Below are 22,683 nucleotides of genomic sequence, written 5' to 3' on the forward strand. Positions count from 1 at the left end.
TGTAAAAATGGCCAAGACCAACGTCAGGTTAAGGTGGATGGAAATCTCTCAAGTTCCTTTGCTACCACCAAGGAACTGCGCCAAGGGGATGGATTTGCCTGCATACTCTTCAACCTAGCGTTAGAGAAGGCCATCCGAGACTCATAGATGGAAACTTCGGGGACCATCTTCTATAAGTCAATCCAGATCCTGGCATATGCTGATGATATTGATATTATTCGCAGAAGATTCTCCTACGTAGAAGAAGCATAAGTGAAATTTCAGCAGCGACAACAACATTAAGAATGAAGTTCGCACTAGGTTGCTGACAGACAACCAGTCATATCACAGCCTGAGAATTCTCTTCCACTCGCGATACCTAACAAGACAGTCGAAGCTGGGACTGACATTCATAGTCCCAAATCTGACGAAACCCTCTTAGCCGTGTTCGAAAGAAAGATGCTCAGGAAGATTTCTTTGTTGGTTATGTAGTTCGCTTAATACACTCCTCCTTTATTACATGTACAGAACAGACCTTAGACTGGCCTAACTAGACTAACACAATGTGTTGGTGACTTTGCCGCCTTTCTTCACAACGAGGCCATTTTTGTAAAAAGTTACTGTGCCGTCCTTACCACACAACTTGCTTACAGACAGGAGACTTCCTATCAGTGATGGCACATGATACACATGTTTCAGCCACACAAAGATGTCCTTATCATTTCCATTTCTGGCACGAAACTTAGCAGGTCCAAACCCTGCTGCAGATGTTTTCACTACCTGAGATGAGATGTTGCTCCTGAATCGAAGATCCACGACGCAGAGCAATTCTCCTGTTCAGATCTAGCTCCCAAAAACACTTCTACTTCTGCATTTCCAACCACCAAAAGCGTCTTATGTTCAAATGATCTGCTTGTAGATTGGTCATCCGCCTTTTTCGATAATCGATCCTTTTCTAGCTTCCAACAGTAGCGCCGAATATGCCCTTCTGTACTGCAATAATGGCAGAGATTTTTCTTCTTACATTCTATAAGCTTCCCTTTCACGAACTGCAAGTTCAAGTCCTCTTTTGGTCGGCTTTCTAGAGTGGTGATCAAAGCGACATACATCAGGGATCAGGCTTCTCATTTTTCACAACGTCGAGCAATCCTTCCATGGTTAGCAACAACTCCAGTCGAAAACGCCAGATTTCATAATTGAAATCATTCAACTTTTGAATCGAAAAACTCGTGTCCACCATTTTTACGCTCGCGATCCTAACTAGACTGACAGACTACAGAAGAGGCCAACAGACATACGGGTACAGCACGGACTACGATCGGATAAAATCCGTTCGAATCGAGTTGTCAAAGGTCACTCACGTTGAAAAGCGCGGGCAAATCTGGCTGTCAAGTTTCACTCACCTCCTCTCAAATGTGTTCATTTTACCTGCCATTTTGAATATGAACGTAATGAACTCTTTTCGCAAATCCGTTCGTTCCCGTTTGTATGGGAAGAAATCCGCGAGGTTTTAAGCCGCGGATTCTTAACGAATTCGTACATTTGAGGGTTCTTATTGAAAAAAGAGTGTTAATCGCTTTTCTGAGGATCCTGTTTGTAGGTTTTTATGAATTTATCATCATTTTGTGTAATTATTGTAATAATTACCAACGAATTCGTTTGAAAAGAAACAATCATCCACTTCATGGAAACACTTGAGCGCCTTAGGTATAAACGAAGCTGGAGGCTTCAAAGGAACCTTTGAACATATAAGGTATAAACGCACAGAGTTCATTTTTCACCGACCGTCGAACGGATTTTATCCGATCGTAGTCCGTGCTCTACCCGATAATTATAAAACAGACTTAGAATAATACTTGCTGCATTTTCAGCACAGTCTACTAGATAACTATAGACTACTAGATTGTTGAAAATGTAATCGATAACTCCACATTCTGGCCCCGTTTGTGACGAGGAACAATGGAGGAGCCGATATAATGACGAACTCTACTAGCTGTACGGAAACCTCAGTGGATTAGACTCGTCAGACTCCGGTGAGCTGGCCATGTCATGCGAATGACACCGGACGACCCGTCCTTTGATGCTGTCCCCAAGGACAGAGCAGGCATGGTAGACCTAAATTGCGCCACCAATAAAGTTGAGCGATTTCGGATGGAACTTCGTGAGACCAAGGTCGCTCTGCGATTGTAGCGCCACATAAGCAAGTAAGTGGGGGTCCGCGACAGCCGAGCGGTAGCGCCGGTTAGAAAATCGGTCCATGAGCGCCGGGGCTCACCACCTCGACGGGGTGAGTTCGAATCCCAACCGAGACCGGACCCTCCCCTGTACGAGAGGACTGACTATCCACGTACAACAGGAAAACAAGGCTCGTAAGTTCTTAACGGGTAGGCATGACCAAGAGGTCGTTACGCCAAGAAGAAGAAGAAGAAGAAGAAGAAGAAGAAGAAGAAGAAGAAGTAAGTAAGTTTATAAAATGGACATTAGTGTCGTTATTTTATTGCTTCATGATTTTTGCGATAGTGATAAAATTTGCCTTGACGTAGAAAAAGTCATGGTCCTATCTTTTTGTAAATTAATAACATGCTTTTTTCCGATGCATTTTCCTTCAATAGCATTGCACATTTAACATGTTTTATCTTGCTTTCTAACACATTCTACCGTTTCCCTTTCCTGCGGAACTGACCACGTACAATCGATTGGGTTGTTTTCCATTAGAAGAGCCATAACAGCAGGAGAAGTGGCGTTAACATCGAAGCACGTGATTAAATTATTCTGCGCATTAACCTCCAACCATTTCACGGGAATAAACGTTAGGTTCAACTGTGTTATGCGATTGTGGTGGATTTTCAAATATTTCAGTTGGGGTGGAAAGTATGTGCCGTTAAGAAGAATGTCTGTCATATTATTTCCTCCCAGATTGATCGAATGCAACATTGACAGTGATGCAAAACTATCGATGGATACGTAGGGTATGCGATTGTATTGCAATTCCACTACGGTAAAGTTCGTTAGAATTTTCAAACACTGCGGCAAGGTACGTAGATAATTGTATCCTACCAAGAGCATTTCTAGGTTCGAAACACGCCAATCGCAGAAGTCTAAAGAGGTCAGCCTGTTGCCGTCTAAATTCAGATATTCTAGCGTTGGTGATACCATGATTCCGATGAGGTACTGTATTTTGTTTGATGAGAGATTTATGTCGTGTATTTGTGGAAATATGTTGAAATACGCCAAATCAAACGCAAGGTAAAGATTGTGCGAAACATCAAAGTGAGTCACGTTGATAAGGCAATCCGTGATTTTTTCGTTGATGTATATGAATTGAAGCTTGCTATGTGTAATGCCTAAAATACGCAGTTCCTTCGAGTGGCAGAAAGTAGCCAAATCTAAGTGTTGGATCGCCGAACGAGCAATATCCAGCGAGAATAGTTTTGTTAGTCGACCAACATTTTTGGGTACGCTCATAAGGTTGCTGTAATGAATGTTTAGATAAATCAATTTATCATTTTCCTCAAATCGAATTTCTCTCAGTCCACTGCGCCGTATGCGAAGAGTGGCGATACTGCATGCTCGCGTAAGCGTGATTTTCTGCAAGTATTTCGATTGTTGTACGAAAACCATTTTTAAATTATGCTTTTTTAACCCATCCAGTATTGAACCGCCAACGTGCGGCACTTTAAGGTTTATGAACATCACGGTTTGGATGTCGTCTGGTAGGTACTGGTACAGGAAGGTCTCAGACGTGGACTGTAGATCACTTATCGTGCAGACGGATAGTTCACACTTGAGTCCGAAAGCGTTGAGTGGATCGGCATTGATCAAAAGGAGCATCAGGCTGTAATCGTCGGACAAGATATACATTTTCACACACATAACCATCTCACTCGTATATTTATTAACCGAAACGAACCATTTTAAAGAAACGTCGAGAAACTTCATTGTTGAAACAAGTAGAATTGAAAAAAAACGAAGCACGGTTGAAGACGTACGATCCCTACGAAAACTCCTATTTATATAATCTACGACTGTTCACCAAAAAAAGAAGCAAGAATGTTTTACGTGTTTAAAAAGCAATTTGTGGCTATTTCAGATTATCTCAATTAGAAAGAGATGATGAGCTTTTGCGAGAAGCAGTAGCTAAATTTAATTTGCTAGGTGAACATTATTTTAGTAATAAGAGAATTTAATTTTGATTTCACAACCGGAAATGTGGGCATACCTAATTCAGTTATCACACGTCCCACCTTTTCCCAGAACTTTGCAAAATATTAAAAGTATTTTAAACCCTTGGGTGATGTCGATCGACAGTATATTAATTTGGTAGGTTTGAGGTGAAAAGTTCAGTTGCGTTTTATTTGAATAGAGTTATATTTTCTATTGCAGTACTAGAAGAAGGTTTTAAGAGCGTTTTAGGTGACGCAATACGATTCGCCCCTAGAACATTAGCGTACTTGTTTCTCCACAGAAACACATGCCTGAAGTTTTATACTTCTTCTTGGCTTCAACTTTGGAAGTAAATTCATCCTTTTTTCGACAGCATCGATTCCACACACACAAACGTACTCATCCGTCAATGGGTACCTAAGTTTGGTACGTGTCATTGGAGATGGACACGTCCGGTGAACCCGCGCGAAGTTGTCACTATCGGGCCGTAGATAGGCAGTCCCCGGACGACACAACATTAATCTTATCGGGCTCACATTCGCAGCACGCACGTCGCGCACGCCACTACTTATGCGAAAGTGTTTTTTTTTTGTTCTCATTCCCACAAGAAACCTAGACATCGACGAACAAAAAAGGCTATTAAAAGTCCCCGAACTTATGGCCCCGCAACACGATTTTGGAAACTCAACCTCATCAAGCCACTGGGCTGCACTAATTGGATCGGATATTGAGCAGTTAATTGGTTTCTAGCGAGCGCCAACTTTGTACCTGAAGTTAGTACTATCAAGGTGGCCATTTTGTGCTCACAGTTTGCGTCGGTCTCCAGGACACGACTACTTAAGGGTATGACCTTGAGCGCGTGTTTCACGAACCTGCACTTGTCGTTGCTGCTCGCTGGACATGTCACCTTTGCCCACGTCCCACGTCCCCGGAACACCGCGTTTGGAGAGCGACAGAGGACTACCACTCTTCGCCACCGATGTTGAGTGCCGCCTACATTCACCACCCCGTCGAAGGTTGATCGAATAACTGTCCTATAACACCTAATTACTTTAGCTTCACACAACCGATGGTGTTGACTGAAAAACTAAGACACATTTTCACACGCAAAACACGAACACACACACACACACATACCGGAAGCAGATTCTTTCCCGAGTTCCCGCCAGTGTTGGCCGGAAGGAAACAATTACAACAAGTGCAATTCAATTGTGCCCGCGAAGGAGTTCTTCTCGCGGAAGACGAACCGGTTCGCTACACTGATGAGGGTGCGCGCGCGACGAATCATAACTTCCCTCTTTTTCTTGTGGAGGTTTTTTCGGCAGCAGAAATTAAGAAAACGATACACGGTACGATTTTTGAATGGGAAAACCCCCAGTGTGGCCCTACGGTGAGTAGTGAGTCGGTTGAGCTACTTGAGCAGACTGGCCCGCGGACCAACCCGATCGAAGTGCGGATCGGCTTTTGCCAAACCTCAGCACCAAAAACCCACGGTGCGAAAGTTTCTGCACCGACGACCGATCAAAACCGGACTGGCGTACTCGGGGGGCAGGCAGTGGAGGGTGCTCGCCAACAACGGAATCTAACCGCCCAACGCCATGTTCCGACCGGCTGGACGAAGTTGGCTCGAAGTCGGCTGCTATGTTTTGCTGTAATGTTTGCGGCTTTGGAATGTTAATCAAGCCTCCGTTCGGCCTGTGTTCGATATGGAAATCGTACGCGAAGGCCGTCTACGATAAGTAGGTTTTTTTTGGTTCCGTTTTCCCTTTTCCATTTTCCACGCTGTGCACTGCCGTCGGAGGTGCAACAAAGAGTGGTATGCACTTGCAGCCGATGCATCGCCATTGAAACTCTCGTTCCACCTAATGACCGTCTGAGCCAGTGGTGTCGTCTCGTCAAACAGGTGCAGCTTGTTCGGCGAGGGACTGACACACTCGGAAACCGGGTGGGAGGAAAGTGAAATTATCAAATGAACCATGCAGTGTACGGTGATGGCGGCGGGACTGTGGATCGGTCGGCAAAACACTCACCGGACACGTTTGACCGGACCAACGAAATTACCGGCACACAAGGGCCGAAACGCACGCAGCCAGTCTCTGGAGAGTCGCGTGGATGCAACCATCAGTGATTGGAATTATTGCACAGTGAGCACAGCGTGAGGGATTTTGTGAGCTTTTTTCTTCGTTTTCTTTGGGAGTATCTGATATGAAGGTTCGTGTAATGTGAAGTCACGAACAACATTAAACAGCACCAATTATTAAGCAGAATTGAAAATGTACTTACGCAATATGCAAAAGTTTAAGTTCAATTGAATTAAATGTGCGTAACGTTTACTGTTTATTACTAATATCCACCACAAGGCAGATGTCACGCGATTCGACCGGTGAATCAAGTGTGATAATTTTTTTTTTTTTACATATGGTAGTGATGAGAAGAAGGAATAGCTTCTCATGAATCCATCTGCTCTCTAGTTCATATGATCTGATCTGATCCGAAAATATGAGAGCAAATGCTCTATTGTGATGCTACTGACGCCATTACCCATAGTATGGTATTGGAGTATAATTATGCTCGATCTGAACCGTTCTTTGGCTGAGAGCAAATGATCCAATCTGTTCCCGAAATTTTGGAGTTTTATCATAACTACATTGTGGTACGTGTTTATAATGAATGTTTCTTCATTTTGTTGCAGTTGATACCCATGCGTTAACTTTCAATTTGATTCACACGGAACAACCATTTTTTTTTTTTTTTTTTTTAAGTGGCACGACATCCCCTAGTGGGACAAGGCCTCCCTCCGAAGAGAGTTTGTGTGACCGAAAGACGGTATATTATAGATCGGTGGTCAGCCGTTCGTAATACCGGAGGGTGCCAGACTCGAGATTCGATCCCACACCTGTGGTGTGGTGTTTCCTCGCGCTACCGCTGCGCCATGGACACCCCCAACAACCATTTTAGTTAAGTCAACTTTTTCAATTTGTTTTTGGCGATTATTCTAAGATGAGCTCTATCGCCTCACAGTGGAGTCGGTGAGGTAATAATTTGAATTTTACCATACGGAAAAAGTCAATTCTTATAAAATTGGAGTTATATTTATAAAGTTGCTGGTTGGTTAGAAGATAAACAGATCACATTGTTACATTGTTTTTAATGTCTGATTAATAATGATTGAATACTTGAACCAGTAGATAAAAAAGGAGTCAAATATATTTTACCAACGTTGAGCTTTTAATTTGAATCCAATTTTTGACATAAACAAAACCAAATACCCACCGTTGCGCCCATAGTGCAGTAGTATCTCTGCGATTGCACCGCGGGAGCTCGCGGGGTTGGCGGGTAATGGGCAATTAGATGTGCAGCAGATCGAATGGGATCGAGTATGAAAGGGGGAAAAGATAGAAAGGGAAAAAAATGTGGAAAAACAAACGCAGAGATCCCAATTAAGAGACCCCCTCCACCTTTCTATCGACGACCAGAGATCGTTGGTGAAAGGCGCCCAATCATGGCTTGATTTGAGCCTATGCAGATTGATCAGCGATGCAGTCAATTATTAGTAGCCGCGGTAGCAGCGGCACAAAGGGCAGGAGAGCCGGAGGCGGGAGGATGAAAAGAAGTAGCGAAACGGAAGGCAACCCCCGGCGGTGGGTGAAAACCCGCACACGCCGAGCCATTTCCATTTCCACTTTGCCGCTTCCTTCCCGGCGGTGGGGTTGTGCAATCATAATGTGAACCATTGCCGGTGTTATTAGTCAGTGATTAGAAAGCTTCCATTCCTCCGAGAGCAATGATATTGGAAAAAGTGTTTGAAAGGTGGAAACCACGTAGAGCACGCAAATGAACTCATACGGAAAAACTGGTTTATCGCCTGATACCATCGGACGCTGATAAGCGAACCGCATATGCAGATAAACGTTCCGGTTGATGAGCAGTGGGGCTTTAATCGAGCTGAAAAAAGTGGCCTGCATTTCGAAGCTATCCTCGAGTCATCAAACAGGTCCAATCGATTCGTCCACAGCGCAGTCAATGGAAACAGTCGACTCGGGGATAGTTTTTATAATAACTTATCGGTTTTTTTTGTTCGCATTCGTACCTGATTTGCATCATAAAAGAATCGTGTTTACTGAATGTCGACCGGTTTCGCGTTGTAAATGCGTGAACCAACACATCGGTCCGCATGTTTTGGGAGGAGGAGAGGCCCGCGTTCTTTCCAATATTTGCCACCGAGCTAAAAGCACTTTTCCAAACAATGCCAAAACCATTTATGTTTATTTAGCGAGCCCATTGTCATGTGGAGTTGCTGTGCGCAGAGAGTGAAACCGGTAGGCGCCAAGAGCAGTGAAAGGAAAAAAAACCGAGTGTTTTCAATGGCTTTTATTTTGAAGGAATTTTACTGGTTTGATGTGTGGATGTTAATGAGCGCTACCATAGAGGTATGTAAACTTATCATTTTACTTTCACTGAGTGTTTAATCTGTTGGGAATATATGTGATGTCCTCAGGTGTTTTATTTGAGAAAACGATAAGATTGATTTGAAAAATATTTATAGGCTTCCATCTTGCAAATAAAGGTAGCCAACAACAATGAGATTGTTTGATCATTTATTTATTAACATGTTTACAGTTTAGAATATAGGTAGGACAGCTTAATAGTGTACACTCAACACGAGATTGATAGTTTTTTTTCCTCAAAATTTTGCAAACTTAGTAGATAGCTGTTGATAGTTTGTTTAATCTAATGTAAATCAATAAGTTTCATTTTATGTTCGTTTTTTGGCCTGAAAGGCATATAAAACGAAGATAATATATAATCAACATAAACATGGTGGGCTACTTTTCTTTGTTATTTTGCTCCAAACAATATAAGAAAGGAAAGAGGCAAAGAAGAAAGAATAAAAGATCGTTATAACCATGATTTATCCTAATCTATTCCCGGAGATTTATGCCATATTGCATAACGTACATTACACGGTCTTCCTACAGGCCGGCACGTTCTGCGGAGTGTATCTTCCAGAGAAAGTGTAATTTTGTTATATCTCCCTGCCTTCCTGTCTTCACTCATCCTTTCCTCCCTGTGTTATTTTCTTTTCGTTCATCCCGGCGAATTTTGTACTTCTGAAAAAGTTATTGATCCCCAAACGACTAAGACTCCAATTACGAAGCCGTATCGCTCTTCGACATAAGGTGCTATGGTGGTGGTGAATCTTTGCCGACCGATACCAACGTATGGAAAATCGCTGTACGATTACGCTATTATTACTTTCATTTTCTTTTTCCATAGAAGAGTAGCCTCGCTGAACCTTGGGATTTTGGAGAGTAAAGAAAGAACGTAAATTATAATAGAAAAAAAAACGCTTCCTAGGCCCAACATTAGTTTGGACAAGTTGTAGCGGGAGGATTACCACACGATCAGCGCATGTAGGCCTTGTCAGTGCAACTCGTCTGGCGAGCTGTCAAAGTTACATGTTGTACGGCTACCCTTTGCTTTCTGGTTTCTTGGAGCTGAACTGCCGTCTTCGAAACGCCGCAAACGAAAAGTTGTGCAACGAAGGTTAGACTCTGTATGGCAGGAATAATCTTCTACGCTGTAGCAGACCTACCAAAGGGGTGTAGGTGTTAACGTTGCTTTTTTTTTTTAGTAACGTTTGAATATGAATTTTCTCTTTTTGCTGCAATCGACTGGAATGTCGGATGTTCAAGCCTGAACCACTTCAGGTTCGCGATTGCGCCCGAGTCCGGAAGGTGGTTGAAAATACACGTTTTGCAACACTTCCTCGCCGTGTCGATCGATCGAACAGACCTGGTACGCGTGCACAAAGAAGGAACAGCTTAGCATGCCCACGCCTAAGCAGTCTCTAGGCGGCCACTTGGAGGCGGCTTCAAGCAGTTTGCGGGAGGTCAACCTTCTTCGAGCTCTCCTTCAAAGGAGGTTGAATGTTTTCTATTGGCCAACTAGCGATGTCTGATTGATATTTACTGAGGCATACGCACCGAAAAGCGGAAGTTGATTGACAAATGAGCTGTGAGACTCGAAAATGTCACCACCAGCGTTCCCAGTTTGCCGGAGGTGTTTGCCCAAAAACTATCGTGGCGTTTCTCGAAATTGGCATGCAAATGAAGATCGTTCGCCTCTCGAAGCGGAATCCCACGTAATCAATCAGAAGCAGGTCCCAAGCAGGTCCCTCCTAGCCAAAAACGACCGTGCGATCAATCTCGCAGCATCGCCGTAGTAATTAAGACGTTAAATGGCTTCAAGCGCACCTGCGTCGGTCCCAAAGAGGCGTCGTTTGGCCGCACTCTCGGGCGCCATGTTTTTTCACGTGAAGGTCACCCGCGACGCGCCAGAAGGTGGGCCAGTTTTAATTGGCAGCTAAATTGAAAACCAACGCGTGCAGGTTGACTCTTTTTCTTTCCAACTTCGGGTGTTGAGCTTCGGATCCTATGTCGATGGACTGGAGGTGGTTGCCGTATAGTACAAAGTATATGCTGAGGGCAGACGATGTCAAACCCGATCGTAAGAGTAATCAATTATTCTGCCCACTCAGTTGGCGGAGATACCTTGTTTAGAAACGGCAAACCAGAGTTCGATTTAAAAAGGCGTCTAAACGCCAGAGTTTGATGGATTGCGCTCCACGCAGCCTGCGTGTGTAATTAAATAAAGAATCTTAAATTGAATTTGATTCTCTGTGATTATTTTGATCGAATCGTGGGTGGAGATTTGGTTTCACTTCAGGGATTTCGGAAAGGAATTCATTGTGAACGTTTGTGGGGGATATGTCTGAATAAACATAACTGTTCCAAAATTCGGGATGATTTTCTGGGAAGAGCTTTGCTAGTATGTATATCATATTTACTATACCGGTTAGCAGGTATTTTATCTCGAAATGTGCCATGAAATATGTGTGGAACGATATTCAAGAAATAGTTAAAATAATTATTTTACTGTTTTTGACAAATATTTTGAAGAAACAAGGATTTGAATAAAATTTTATATTATACATATGAAGCCTACAGTTTGATTGCAGTCTGCATATTATTCGTATATTCTGTTGCACAAGACGATAAAACAATCTCAATGTGTTCATTGGCAATTCACCTTTGCGTCAAACTCACTAGTTCGTTCAAAATGATAATATTGGACTGCATGTACCTTCCCTGTCCCTACACATGGGACAACAGATCTCACCACAGAAAGCACAAGCGGCCCAACGTCTGCGATGCATGTGGCTTTCAATTGCGTTTCATCAGAGTCAAATGTGGTATATTACTTCCACCAGGCTCCAGGCGGCCAGATGGCCAGAGATGTACGCCTCGGAGCTTACATCGTTGGCAGACAATTCGATATCCAACGCTGCCCACACCGATGTTTCATCCCGGCTGGCCAGCATTCCTAAGCGGCTTCTGCCCCAAACAACCGCCATACGTGCGCATGCAAATGTCGTAGGTTATTTGTGTAAATTCGTTATGACACTTGAGCGAACGGAATGGGCCACAACATTCCGTCGTGGCTCGGGGTGCATTCCGAGTGATTACAAAATCGAATGGCAACGGTGTGCGCCTTTCGCAATAACTGGCGCGCTCGGGGAGACAGAACGGACAGCCCATGTGTGGCCGGGTCGTCTGGGAAATATAGCCTATCGGTGTTGGACGTGCGGTCTATGAGAACAAAATTCTACGAAATTCAATCAAGATACATGATAGACAAACATTCATTTCAAAGCAGTACACGCCGCGTTGTTTCGCTGTTGAACCAATAAATTCAAATTAATCTTATGATCAGATGAATGAAATGTAACGAATTTGATTCAAATCTCATCAACAAAGGTAATTTTCGATGACCAAAATGGAACACTTAGCAAGTAAATTTGTTCATGAACGGGGAAAATAAACTGTACTGATGATAAAATAAAACCTCGTGTAACAAATTACAGTAATTAAATTGTGCCTAGCATCAGAAATTCATAGTAAACATAATAAATTTGATGAATTTTTTGGTAAAAGAATGAATTAATATTAATTCTTGCTGTGGCTGAAAATTGTATTGATAATTAAAAAATATCTAGATTTTAAAATCATTTGTGTTTGAATAGCCCCTTACATATTCCATACATAGTTCTAGTGTTATAAATTATCCTGCTTGAATTTTATTTAATTTTTGAAAAAAAAATCATTTCATTTCATTTCATATTCATATTTCTCCGTTGAAACGTTGCAACATGGTACAAAAGTAGTAGAACTTCAATACAAAAATCTTTATAAAGGAAAGTCACAAATGTCTTAAAATAACTCGATGATTAATTGGAAGATAAGAACTCAATAAAAATTAAACTTTTTTTTATATAATGATTTATTCCTCAGAACTATGATTGTCGTAGTTTGACATCTTCGAGGGATTTTTCAAAACTAACGATATTTAAACACGATCGGTGTTTACGAAATGTTAAGCCACCCTGAATCTCTTCAACTATGACGTTAAATCATGCTAAGTCATGCGGTTGGTCCGAAAACCGGAAAATACATTGTTCGCCTTGCGGCAAAATGCAGCAAGCGATCGGTCAGAACGGCTGCTCAACCTGCCCTGATGCAAACGAAACTGGCCAGCACCACCACCACCAGCACCGCGAGGAGGAGAACGTCGAACAGAAGCACCACACGCCCGATTATCGCCAATACCAACCAACCGAGCGCATTTCTGTAAAGGTCTACCGCACATTCCGCGGCGGAACATCCGAAACCGGTTAGCTTGGCTGACGTCTGGTGCTGGTAGGTTTCGAAATGAGCCCGTTAAGGGCAGAAAAAATCGCCCGCGAGTGAAGGAACCTGCCCCCTGCGAGTGACCTTGAACGTTTGGACGCTGCGGAACTTCCGTACCGTGAAGGCGAAAGAAACAACGAAACCCTTGCGTGGGGAAGGCAAAGGAGTCTCCACGGGACAGCCAGAAGTCACTTACCGTTTTTGCTCTCCTTGCAGGCAGCTGGGCGCGTGCGGGGCGGCGGAGGCGACGGGTCGTCCTCGAGGACCAGCGCCGGTACGGCGGTCACCACCCGAAAGCCGCCACCAAGCGTGGAACCTAGGGGGTGAAGGGTGAAACGAAGCGTGGTGACAAAACGGAAGGAGGTGTGCAAGCGGGTGCGCGATACTGTTGGCAGAGGGACAGGTGTTTACAGGTGGTTTGCAAGAGGTCAGAGGAAAAGCCAAGGAAAACCAACTCTAGCGAGGAAGCATGACTAAGAGGGTGTTTCTACAACTACTATTTCTACTGACAAACATCTGGAGGTGAATTAAGGGGTGGAAAACAGGCGGTGGTCAGAGCGCGGTGCATATGTGCGTGCTGGAGTTGCATAACTGGGTGGAAGTGTAAAGTGCAAACATCGGAAACCACACACATACACATAATGAAACATGACGCGCCCATTTGGAAGGACGCCAACTCTCGCGCGTCGCTTTTATCAAGATTTTCCGTTCACGCCACGAGCGCGAGATCTTTGGAGGCACCCTGCAACGATCGCGAGTTCGCGATAAGAGAATCAAAACGATCGTTAAAGGAAGACGTAAAACCGAAAGTGAATTTCAGTTTTTGGAGTACTTATAACTCGTTTTTCACGCCTGTTGAACAAAACCAAGTTCAAATGGCATTTGTCTTCACGACATGGCGTGATCCACCAAAGTTCGATGGAAAACTTAAATTTTTAGTTTCTAACTAACATATCTCTATTGCCAAATGTTTTGTATTTTTACATTTACAATTTAACATTATTTTCCCAACATTTATGTTGTTAAAAAACTTGTTTATGTTTTAAAGTTGGCAAACTATTTTGTTTGTATATAAAATGTTTATTGAACAGATCTTATCTAAATTTTATTAAACTGGTATCCGAAAAACCGAGATCAACCAAGAGACGATTGACTTTTTGTAAAATGGTTGTCCAACAATTATTTCAACAATTTAAATGACCATACTTGATTGTAATATCAAGTAGGTAAACAACAAGTATCCAAATTGATAATAAGGCTAAAATACAAAAAAAAAAAACTTACATTGAACCATCCCCAATCTTAAGTGACAGCTCCTACTCTTGTGTTATAAACATATTACAAATAGGGTAACGTAGTGTAGAGCTAGAACAAGTTATTTAATAGAAAAGAGATTAGATTATATTTTAAGATGTCAAAGAGTCGAATTTTTTATTCGGACGAGCACATTTTTTAAATATTCTAATAAACATGATTATAAAGATTATCTATCTATCTAGTATCTGGATCGCCATAAAATAAAATCAGTTACTATTTCAATAAATTGATAAAACAAACACTTTTTTAAATTTGTGCGTTTGAAATAATAAATTTTTATCAGTATTTTCCCTGTTTGGATTGTCTCCGGATAACCCATAGCGAGCAAGAAAATCGGATTGTGATAGTGAAAGGTAAAAACATGAAAACCTTGTGCGTCTGGTGTTTGGTGTGCTGTTAACGGCCACTCTCGCTTTCCGCGGTCGTTGGTTCACCGTAAGACTTTCCATCACAACAAACTCCTTCGGCACGATCGAGCGGTTGGGATGAAAGTTACTCCGCTCAGCTTCAACCGGGTGGAAATGATAATGATGATGCTTACGACCGCAAACGATCATCATAATCATCAGCTCGATGTGCGCGTACTAATGCTACCACGAACGATTAAGGTGACGAGTGGGACGTTCATTTCGATTGGCTTGATGATTGGTGAGCATTTTCTGCATATTGGAATTATTCAAGTGCACTGGGAAAAAGAGGGGAAATAGAGAGAGGGAGAAGAGGAAATTGCTGGGCGTCGATGATTAACACTAGAATACATTGCTTTGGAATATTGCCCGAATGCTTTTTAGCGGTCTTTTTAACCGCTTTTTTTAACACGCTATTTACACTTCGTTATTTATGAAGATTTTTCAAATCCGTTAACGGTTACTTTTACGTATATTTGTATGAACAAATGATGCCACAAATTGACTTTGAAGTTGAGGAGTTTTTAATTTTCCATAAGTTGTTTCTATCCTGTGCTTTGTTCCATTATTCCTTACGAGAGCGTTTCGATACATTACTATAAACATTGAAATTATGTTCATTATTTTTGAGGTTTATTTATGACATTATTTGTAATCAAAAAAATATTACTTAAGCTTTTAAATGTTGCGTGATGTATTAGCATTTCAGCGCACATGGTGTTGGGATTTGTATAATACATTTTGAAAAAATAAAAGCTGTAAAAAGAATTTAATTTTTACCATTTTGCTTTACGTCGAGCTATAATTATGAAGAGGTGCATCAAAAAACCAAAATTCAAAAAATATAGTCAACAAATATACTGAAAAGCAACCGTTTACAGATTAAAAAAAATCTTTACAAATAACGACGAGCGGTCAAAATTACTGCTGTTTGATTTCTAGTGTTAAAGCTCGTGTCGAAAGGACAACCCCCTCCCCCAATGTAACCACCGTGAAGCCAAGCAAAATGGCCCGTGGCACCCCGGGGGTGTCCGGGGGCGTCGGGAGCGAACCGAAGCAGATGCGTTTGCAGAGTTTAATCGGTTTCGGAAACATGGAAACCTGGCCACCCCATCGAAGGTGCGAATTGTGTGCGATGGAAGCGCGCAACGCGTTTCGAGTTTTCGTTTGATGCCAATTTTCCAAAGTTTGCCCCCTCGGGGTTGCTTTTCAATTCACCGTGGAAGTGAATGGATGTGTTTTTGCGTGTGTGTGTGTGGGGGGCGTTTAAACGGTGCAGTGATTGATCACGATTTTGGGTGCATAATAATGTTCATCCTCCGCCGTACACGCGGTCGGTTTCGCATGCTTGGGCTGGTGGTGGGCTGCGTTAAAATTAATCCTAACGATTTTATTTCCACCCACTCGAGCACTGAGTGGGTTGCATTGAGAGGAAGGAGGGAATTAAAAAAAACATTAAAGAGCGGCTGCTGTTGCAAGAGGTTTCGTCGAATTCGGTCGACTGTGTTATCGATCCCGTGATTTCTGTGCGGATTTATTCCGCTTCGGTAGAATAATATTTGTTGCATTATGAATGAGGGAGCTTTTCCACCAACAAAACCGGTGAGGGGCTGATGTAATTTTTTTGTTTCTGAGCAGATTCGCTTCCGTTTGGAGCTTTTGAAAATTCCGACGATTGATATGAGCACGTTTGATGTTCAGTTTTTGTGATTCAGCATTTAAATGAAATGAACGAGTTAAAACGCATGAAGCGAAGAATGACAAGTGCGTTCCTTCAGACGAAAAACGGCTTTTCGATTTTTATAATCTACAATTGGCCTGTATACAGTTTGCAATTGCCTACTTTACATACAAATTTGATGATTCAAACACTTAAATTTACTTTCAATTGCTTCGAGAAGCTTGCAAACAGAATCAGCTGTTTTAAACATTGGCAGTAAAGAACGGATTTTATTCATCAATCAATCAACTATCAAATATTTTAATTTATCGAACGAAAACGTGGTTGCATCAGTGATCTGAACCAAAACAATCAAAACTATTTTAATCTGTGACTATCTATCTTAAGATAACAATAAGTATTTAATTTAATTAGGATAGCTAAATTGAAGGATCTTGCATTTGAAATAACTATTTTTTAAGAACAATTTCTTTTTTTTAAAACAACTTAAATTTTATTGTTTCAAGTAATGTTTATTTTTCAACAACTTTAAAAGTTTTTTACTTTGTTATCCTCAAAAACTGGTTTTAAAATTTTGTATGTTTTTTTTTAAAGTTTATAAAGATTTTGAAAAAGAATTACAAACCATTTTGTCAACTGAATTTTCATATCTTTCGCGTGAGACACGTAGTGTTATCTAAAAGTGACGAGTAATTGATGCTCCATTCTCATCTGAAATCGGATCTTACGAAAGTGATTCAAATACATCATTTCATGATGATGTGCGAGAAGAAGTTGTATAACATACATCCGCTTAGAATCAACATTCCGAAGAAAAGGTTACAGCCCGACTCATGGAAAAGCCTACCTTTTGAAGCTCATCACATTCTCGGTGAATAATTACATTTCCCCTGTTTGCATTACGAAACGGCCCGTCCGTCTGTCGTAACGGTGCCGGGATAATGACCAAATCTCTTCCCACTTGGCAACCTGGTGGCAACATTTGCACCCTACCCCCCCTCAGGGAAGTGGGTTCGTTCAGCAGCGCTTCCGTTTGGCGAGCAGGTGCCATTTGTGCATCGGGTCGGACGTAATCTGACGAACCAATCAATTTGCCTTTCTCCCCATTCCTGGCATGGTGCGTGAGAATGATCGTTCTGACAGTGCGTTATAATATACGGGGCGTAGCCGATGCACGATAAGATTGATCTCGGTATCATCATCGTTAAAAGTACCGGTGCGTTCCCGCCCCCAAACCTCAAGACGGCTTCCGCGCTGTCCGATAAGGTTGTCTGATTGTGTGCGCCGAACCGCAACCGAACTCCGCCCGGTAGCGTACCGTAGCCCGGGAAGGTTGGCGTTCCGGTGCGATTTATGTATCGAGCACCGGGCAACTTTTCCTCCCCACCCGTGCCCGGTTCGTCCCAGGGGGTCAGATAATTGGTGTGTCCGTCTCCTTATCCCGTGCCCGACAAACGACACGCGGCCGCTACGGAGCGGATCTTTGGCCCCGCGGGGCAGACGATGGTTCGCTATAATCGTTTCTTAATTAGAACCTACACGAAACGCACCGGTATGGCCACGGCGTCTTGGGCTTTTGCGGAGGAAGAAAGTTCGGCGCCCCATCGGGACAGGGAGGTGGCGCACGGGGCGACGTGATTGTGGATTAATTTGTACACACATTCACACACATTGGCGTGGTCTCTCGAGAGGCAATGGTACCGTACCGTTGCGATGTCGTTTTTGTCCCGGGCTCTCGGTGAAGATGGCCAGCTAATCTGTGCCTCTTAAGGCAAAGGACGCCCAAAGCACGGTGAGAACACTGGCGCAGCTTTTCCCGACACCAGCCCACGGCGGCGAGCGATACGGCAGAAGATGGTACTGAACACGATTAAGACATCGATTGAGTTTTATCTGCCGAATCGTGTTACTATTAATTGATCCTACTGTCCAAACGACTGCCTACACTTGCATACAGCGATACAAGGTGGGCGTCAGCGTGTAAAAGATTTCATTTGATCGGTGGCGACGATTCGGACGCATTTCAGTAGCAAGTGTTTTGCCAATTATTCTGATCCTTTTGTAATAGACATCTGAGGGAGATTAGATGCGTATGACCGAAAATTAATTTGGTTGTCTTTTTCGTTCATCTGTTTGTTTTGCTTTTGAATATTTCATGTTGTGGTATGTTGTTTTAGATATTTACGACTCATTTCAGTTTTATTTTCTATCAATCCATGTAATTTTTGTGGTTTTCTCGCATAAGTTTTATTATTGCAGAATATATTTCATAGTAATACTTTCTTTGAAAATGTTGATGAGACTTCCCTGAACTTTGGCAGCACATAGTTTCAACTCGGATTTTATAACAACCGTTGGAAATATTTTAATGTGCAAGTATGGAGAAATGCTGTACAGCTGTTTTAAACAATCGTTTACCGCTAGATGCCGTAAACAATGTATTTAATAATTCTTTGTGTTTTAGATTGGTTTTAATTTATTTCTCTTTCTGCTGTCTGAAATCAATACAAAAACGGTTTGTGTTTTGTCAAAGGAAAACGAGTTTTTGAATGTGCAAAATAAACCCATAATGAGATAAAGAGATGTAAAGTGGAAAGTAGAAGTTTATCCAGTTAACATAAAAGACAGATGTTTTTTGTCTCCCTGAATTTGCGTTACCTCAAAATTTCTCATTTGTGTCAAACGAAAAACGTAAATCGTCCGGATTGTTTAATGACTTGAGAGTAAACTGAAAATGTATGGGTTGGCATAACTAACGATTGGTGGTCATCAGTGCGTATTTTTCCCTCAAAAGGAAAGTCTCTCCAGCTTCATAACATAGTATTTCCCATGCATCAGTAGGAAAAATCCAACTGATGGTTCATTAAGCAATGGATAATAAACCAATCTCCTGTGTTCTCTTTGTAGATTTGTGTTCCAATCTCTTTCCCCTTTCCGATTCGTGTGTGTTGTCTGATTGGTTAGGCTAGAAAAGGTTCGTTTTGTGAGGGAAAAGGTAGTTGGGAGCAAGCGCTACTCGGCGGGGGGAAAAACAGGACACTACAATTATCAAGCCTGGGTGGGGGCACGTTCTCGGCGCACTCACGTCGAGTGATCGATCGGGTTCGACTTACCGATGCCTCCGTTTCGGCCGATCGACGGAGGAGGACCGAGTCCGTTGCCGGTGACCGTGGGGGTGGCCGTTGTAGGGAGGCGTTGCATCGACGTCCGGCACTCGCCCGCTGCACTCTGGAGCGTCGGCAGCTCGCCGTAGCACGTCGCCAGCGGCAGTTGGTGGGCTTGGAGCGCTTGATTGCGTGCATTCTGCTGCTGTTCGGCAGGCGTTAATCGAATGCCATTTTCGTGCTTTGTACCGGGGGCAGGGGCGGTGGAGGAGGCGCCAGCGGTGGCACCGATGCTGCCAGGTGCGTTATTAATACTGCAAATACTGTTATCAGTCGACCCCACGGTGGTCCCGCTCACCACCATCGATGCGGGATGTTGATTGGGCTCGCTCGGTTTCGATGCGGTTGCGGCAGCATCCGGTGGGACAATAGTGCCGACGGTGGTGGTATTCGGTGTGTCAGTGTTTGGTGCCCCATCACCCACGTCGACATTCGTCAGTGGCTCGCCAATTTTGTCACCGGTAGGGGGCACGATTTTCGAATGGCCCACGAGGAAGCTGCTGACCGGACCACCTCCGACCGAGGCCGGATGCAGCGCTGATTGGGTGGCCGGGCCGGGCACGACCACGATAATGTCATTATGCACGGGTGGCGGCGAGCCGGCCACGTCCAGGGAAACCAGCGACGGTGGGGCGCTGCCCCGGCTCAGCACTTGGGGGCCGTCGAGTAGTTTTTTCGTTTTGAACAAACGCATCCTCTCCGACTCGCTTCCGGGGTTCCACAATTTTCTGGCGCGTGCCGATTGCCAGCACCGGTGTTTTTGTTCCCACCCACACCCCGATCGTCCTTCCGTCCTCGTCTCGGGTGACTTTTCAGTCCAGCTGGACAGCGGGTCGTGCTGCCATCGTCAGATCGGAGCTCGCACTTCGGGAAGGGCTGCAAATAAAACCGGTGAAGATGAGAAAATTATCATTCATTAGTGAGTGCAGCTGATTGATTGAAGTAGTTTCTCTCAAGTGCACCGAGGTTAGCTTTGTTTTTCAAAACACGAAGGGCTTTAGAGTTTAAGGTTAATTCTAATACACTTAGCATAATTGTCTTCGGGTCATTTATTTGGGTTTTCGTTGATAATAATCGGTAACACGTTCTATCAAAAATTTGATACAAATTTGCTCAGATAGATTTTTTCTTTGATGATACATGATACATGATGATGTAGTATGGACTTGGGATATAGAAAAAAGAGGATATGATGCTTCCGAGTGGATATATTATTTGAAAATTAACTAGTTTGCATAAATGATGAAGATCTGCAAAATTTGTCATGTTTTCAGAATTTTCAGTCAAATACTTTATAAGCCAATGTAAATTTCATTTAGTAACTCGAATCACGAATTTAAAACGTTGTTAATATTGCTCAACAGAAGAAACCCAAACATAAAAATAATCCTCCCCCAGCCAAATACTTAAAGTTATTAGCTAGCAACATAAAAATTAATATTGATATCGATTAACAAAAATGATGAATACGGCATGATTTCATGGACATCCGTATTGTGAATAAATAAATAGAACAAACACATGTTCAACAACAAAGGAATACATGATTTATGATTTTTTATTGTCAATGAATATACCGCATGCGTAATAATGTTTGCACCATCGTACTAAATAGTAATAATACGTAGAAAATTTGAATTGCTTAAGACGAAAAACTCTCGTTATCCTCTTTGATGACAAAAGCTGGTAAACAATCGTTCCAGTATTTATTTATAGAGTCGGCTGTTTTAGTTTTGTCGCAGAAAAAGACGTCCACAAAAAGTGTAAAAACGTCTGTCGAACCAATCAACCTGCTAGTGTTATGGTGTTTGGGATGGTTATGAATTGATCCGTTGTTCATTCCACATGGATAATAAAAATCAACAGAGGTCTGGCACTATATGAAGGCCAAGATCAACTTTTGGAGAGAAATGGATCCAACCTATATTTTTAGGACCTGCAGTGCATTCCGAAAGTATATGGAGACTATAATGGCCACAAATATCAACTCAATCGAAGATATACTTGTTTGAAGGTAATTCAAATTTTGTTATTGCTAAATGGTGCAAATATTATCACGCATGCGGTATTATTTGCACTCAACTTTATAACAACGCACATATGAACATATTTTCCCTTTCGGTTACTAAACGCCTTTGATGTTCTAACGTTTGAACGAATCAACCTTCTATAAGTTGTGCAAACAAAAGTCGCGCTAGATAGAAACGCCACCACGCGGAGAGACTTGGCCTTCCTTGGCCTTACGCTACCGAACCGGCGCGTTACTTAATGAACTCTTCACGCTGTTTTCACGGCAGCCAGCCAAGTGTGACGCGAGAAGGCGCGCATCCGCGCATTAACCACGCCCCGGAAGATGCTATATCCGCAACGGATTCGGCAGATTGCGGTCTCTTCGCGCTGCAATTTCGCACCCACTGACCGGCGGCCCCTCCGGACACCGTTTGTGTTTTTCCTCGCCGGTTGAAGATTTCGCGGGAAATCCTTGAAGGGGTGCGTTAGCGCCCTCCCGCTGTTCGGTATGGAAAGTTAACGAGCTGGATCGAAATAATTTACAATCTAATCGGTTTGCGGCGTTGGATTTTTGTATGCTTTATACTGCTTTTTTAGGTTTCGCTCTTTTATTTGTTGCTTTTAGAAAAATGGCATTCGATGTTTGTGCGTTTGCCCAAACCGCGATCCTCATAATGGGCCTCCTTAGGCCGGCTCTTTGTGTTCGGTTACGTAAAACGATGACAGGAGGCAAACATATCATCATTTCGCGAGCCCATTGCCGGCGGCAAAGCAAAGGCCGTGTTCCGTGTTGCCGTTTTCCGCCGAGGGTTTGGCCCTGGCAAAGAATGGCACCTCCGGTGGTGATTGTTTGTTGCGTCTTCGGATCGTTTTATGGGCGGCCGGCCCGGGGCTTTTGAATGTAGCATTGTGTGCTCTCGAGCATGGGCGCGGGGAAAACAATAACGAAGGAAGGAGTCGGTTCGCTGGGTGATAATTTTGTCACCCGTCAATCCATCACGGCCGAAACGGACAATTATGTTACTCTAAAAATGGTTTAATTATGATTTATTAACCCTTCATGGAGGAAGTGAGGGGCGCTTGAGTGTGTTTTCCGAAAATGTTCTGTTGGATTGTCCGATTTGTCTTTTTTGTTTTTAAGACAATCCAACAATATTTCGCAACAGATGCGAAGTAATAAATTTCAAACTTTACAAGTTAGTGCTAGAAAT

General features: G+C 42.9%; 1 protein-coding gene across 1 annotated transcript in view; it reads right to left on the reverse strand.

Annotated features, from left to right (window-relative positions):
* The window catches only part of LOC131267732 (uncharacterized), a 44,014-nt gene extending 23,858 nt beyond the window's left edge, over nucleotides 1-20,156 (reverse strand). The window contains exons 1-2 of the mRNA XM_058270680.1: nucleotides 19,412-20,156; nucleotides 13,090-13,209 (exon numbers count right to left, since the gene is read on the reverse strand). Of these exons, the coding sequence (XP_058126663.1) occupies nucleotides 13,090-13,209; nucleotides 19,412-20,156 (865 nt within the window). The remainder of the gene's footprint in view (nucleotides 1-13,089; nucleotides 13,210-19,411) is intronic.
* Nucleotides 20,157-22,683: the final 2,527 nt, after the last annotated feature.

Source organism: Anopheles coustani, chromosome 3, assembly GCF_943734705.1.
Source record: "Anopheles coustani chromosome 3, idAnoCousDA_361_x.2, whole genome shotgun sequence".
NCBI lineage: Eukaryota > Metazoa > Arthropoda > Insecta > Diptera > Culicidae > Anopheles > Anopheles coustani.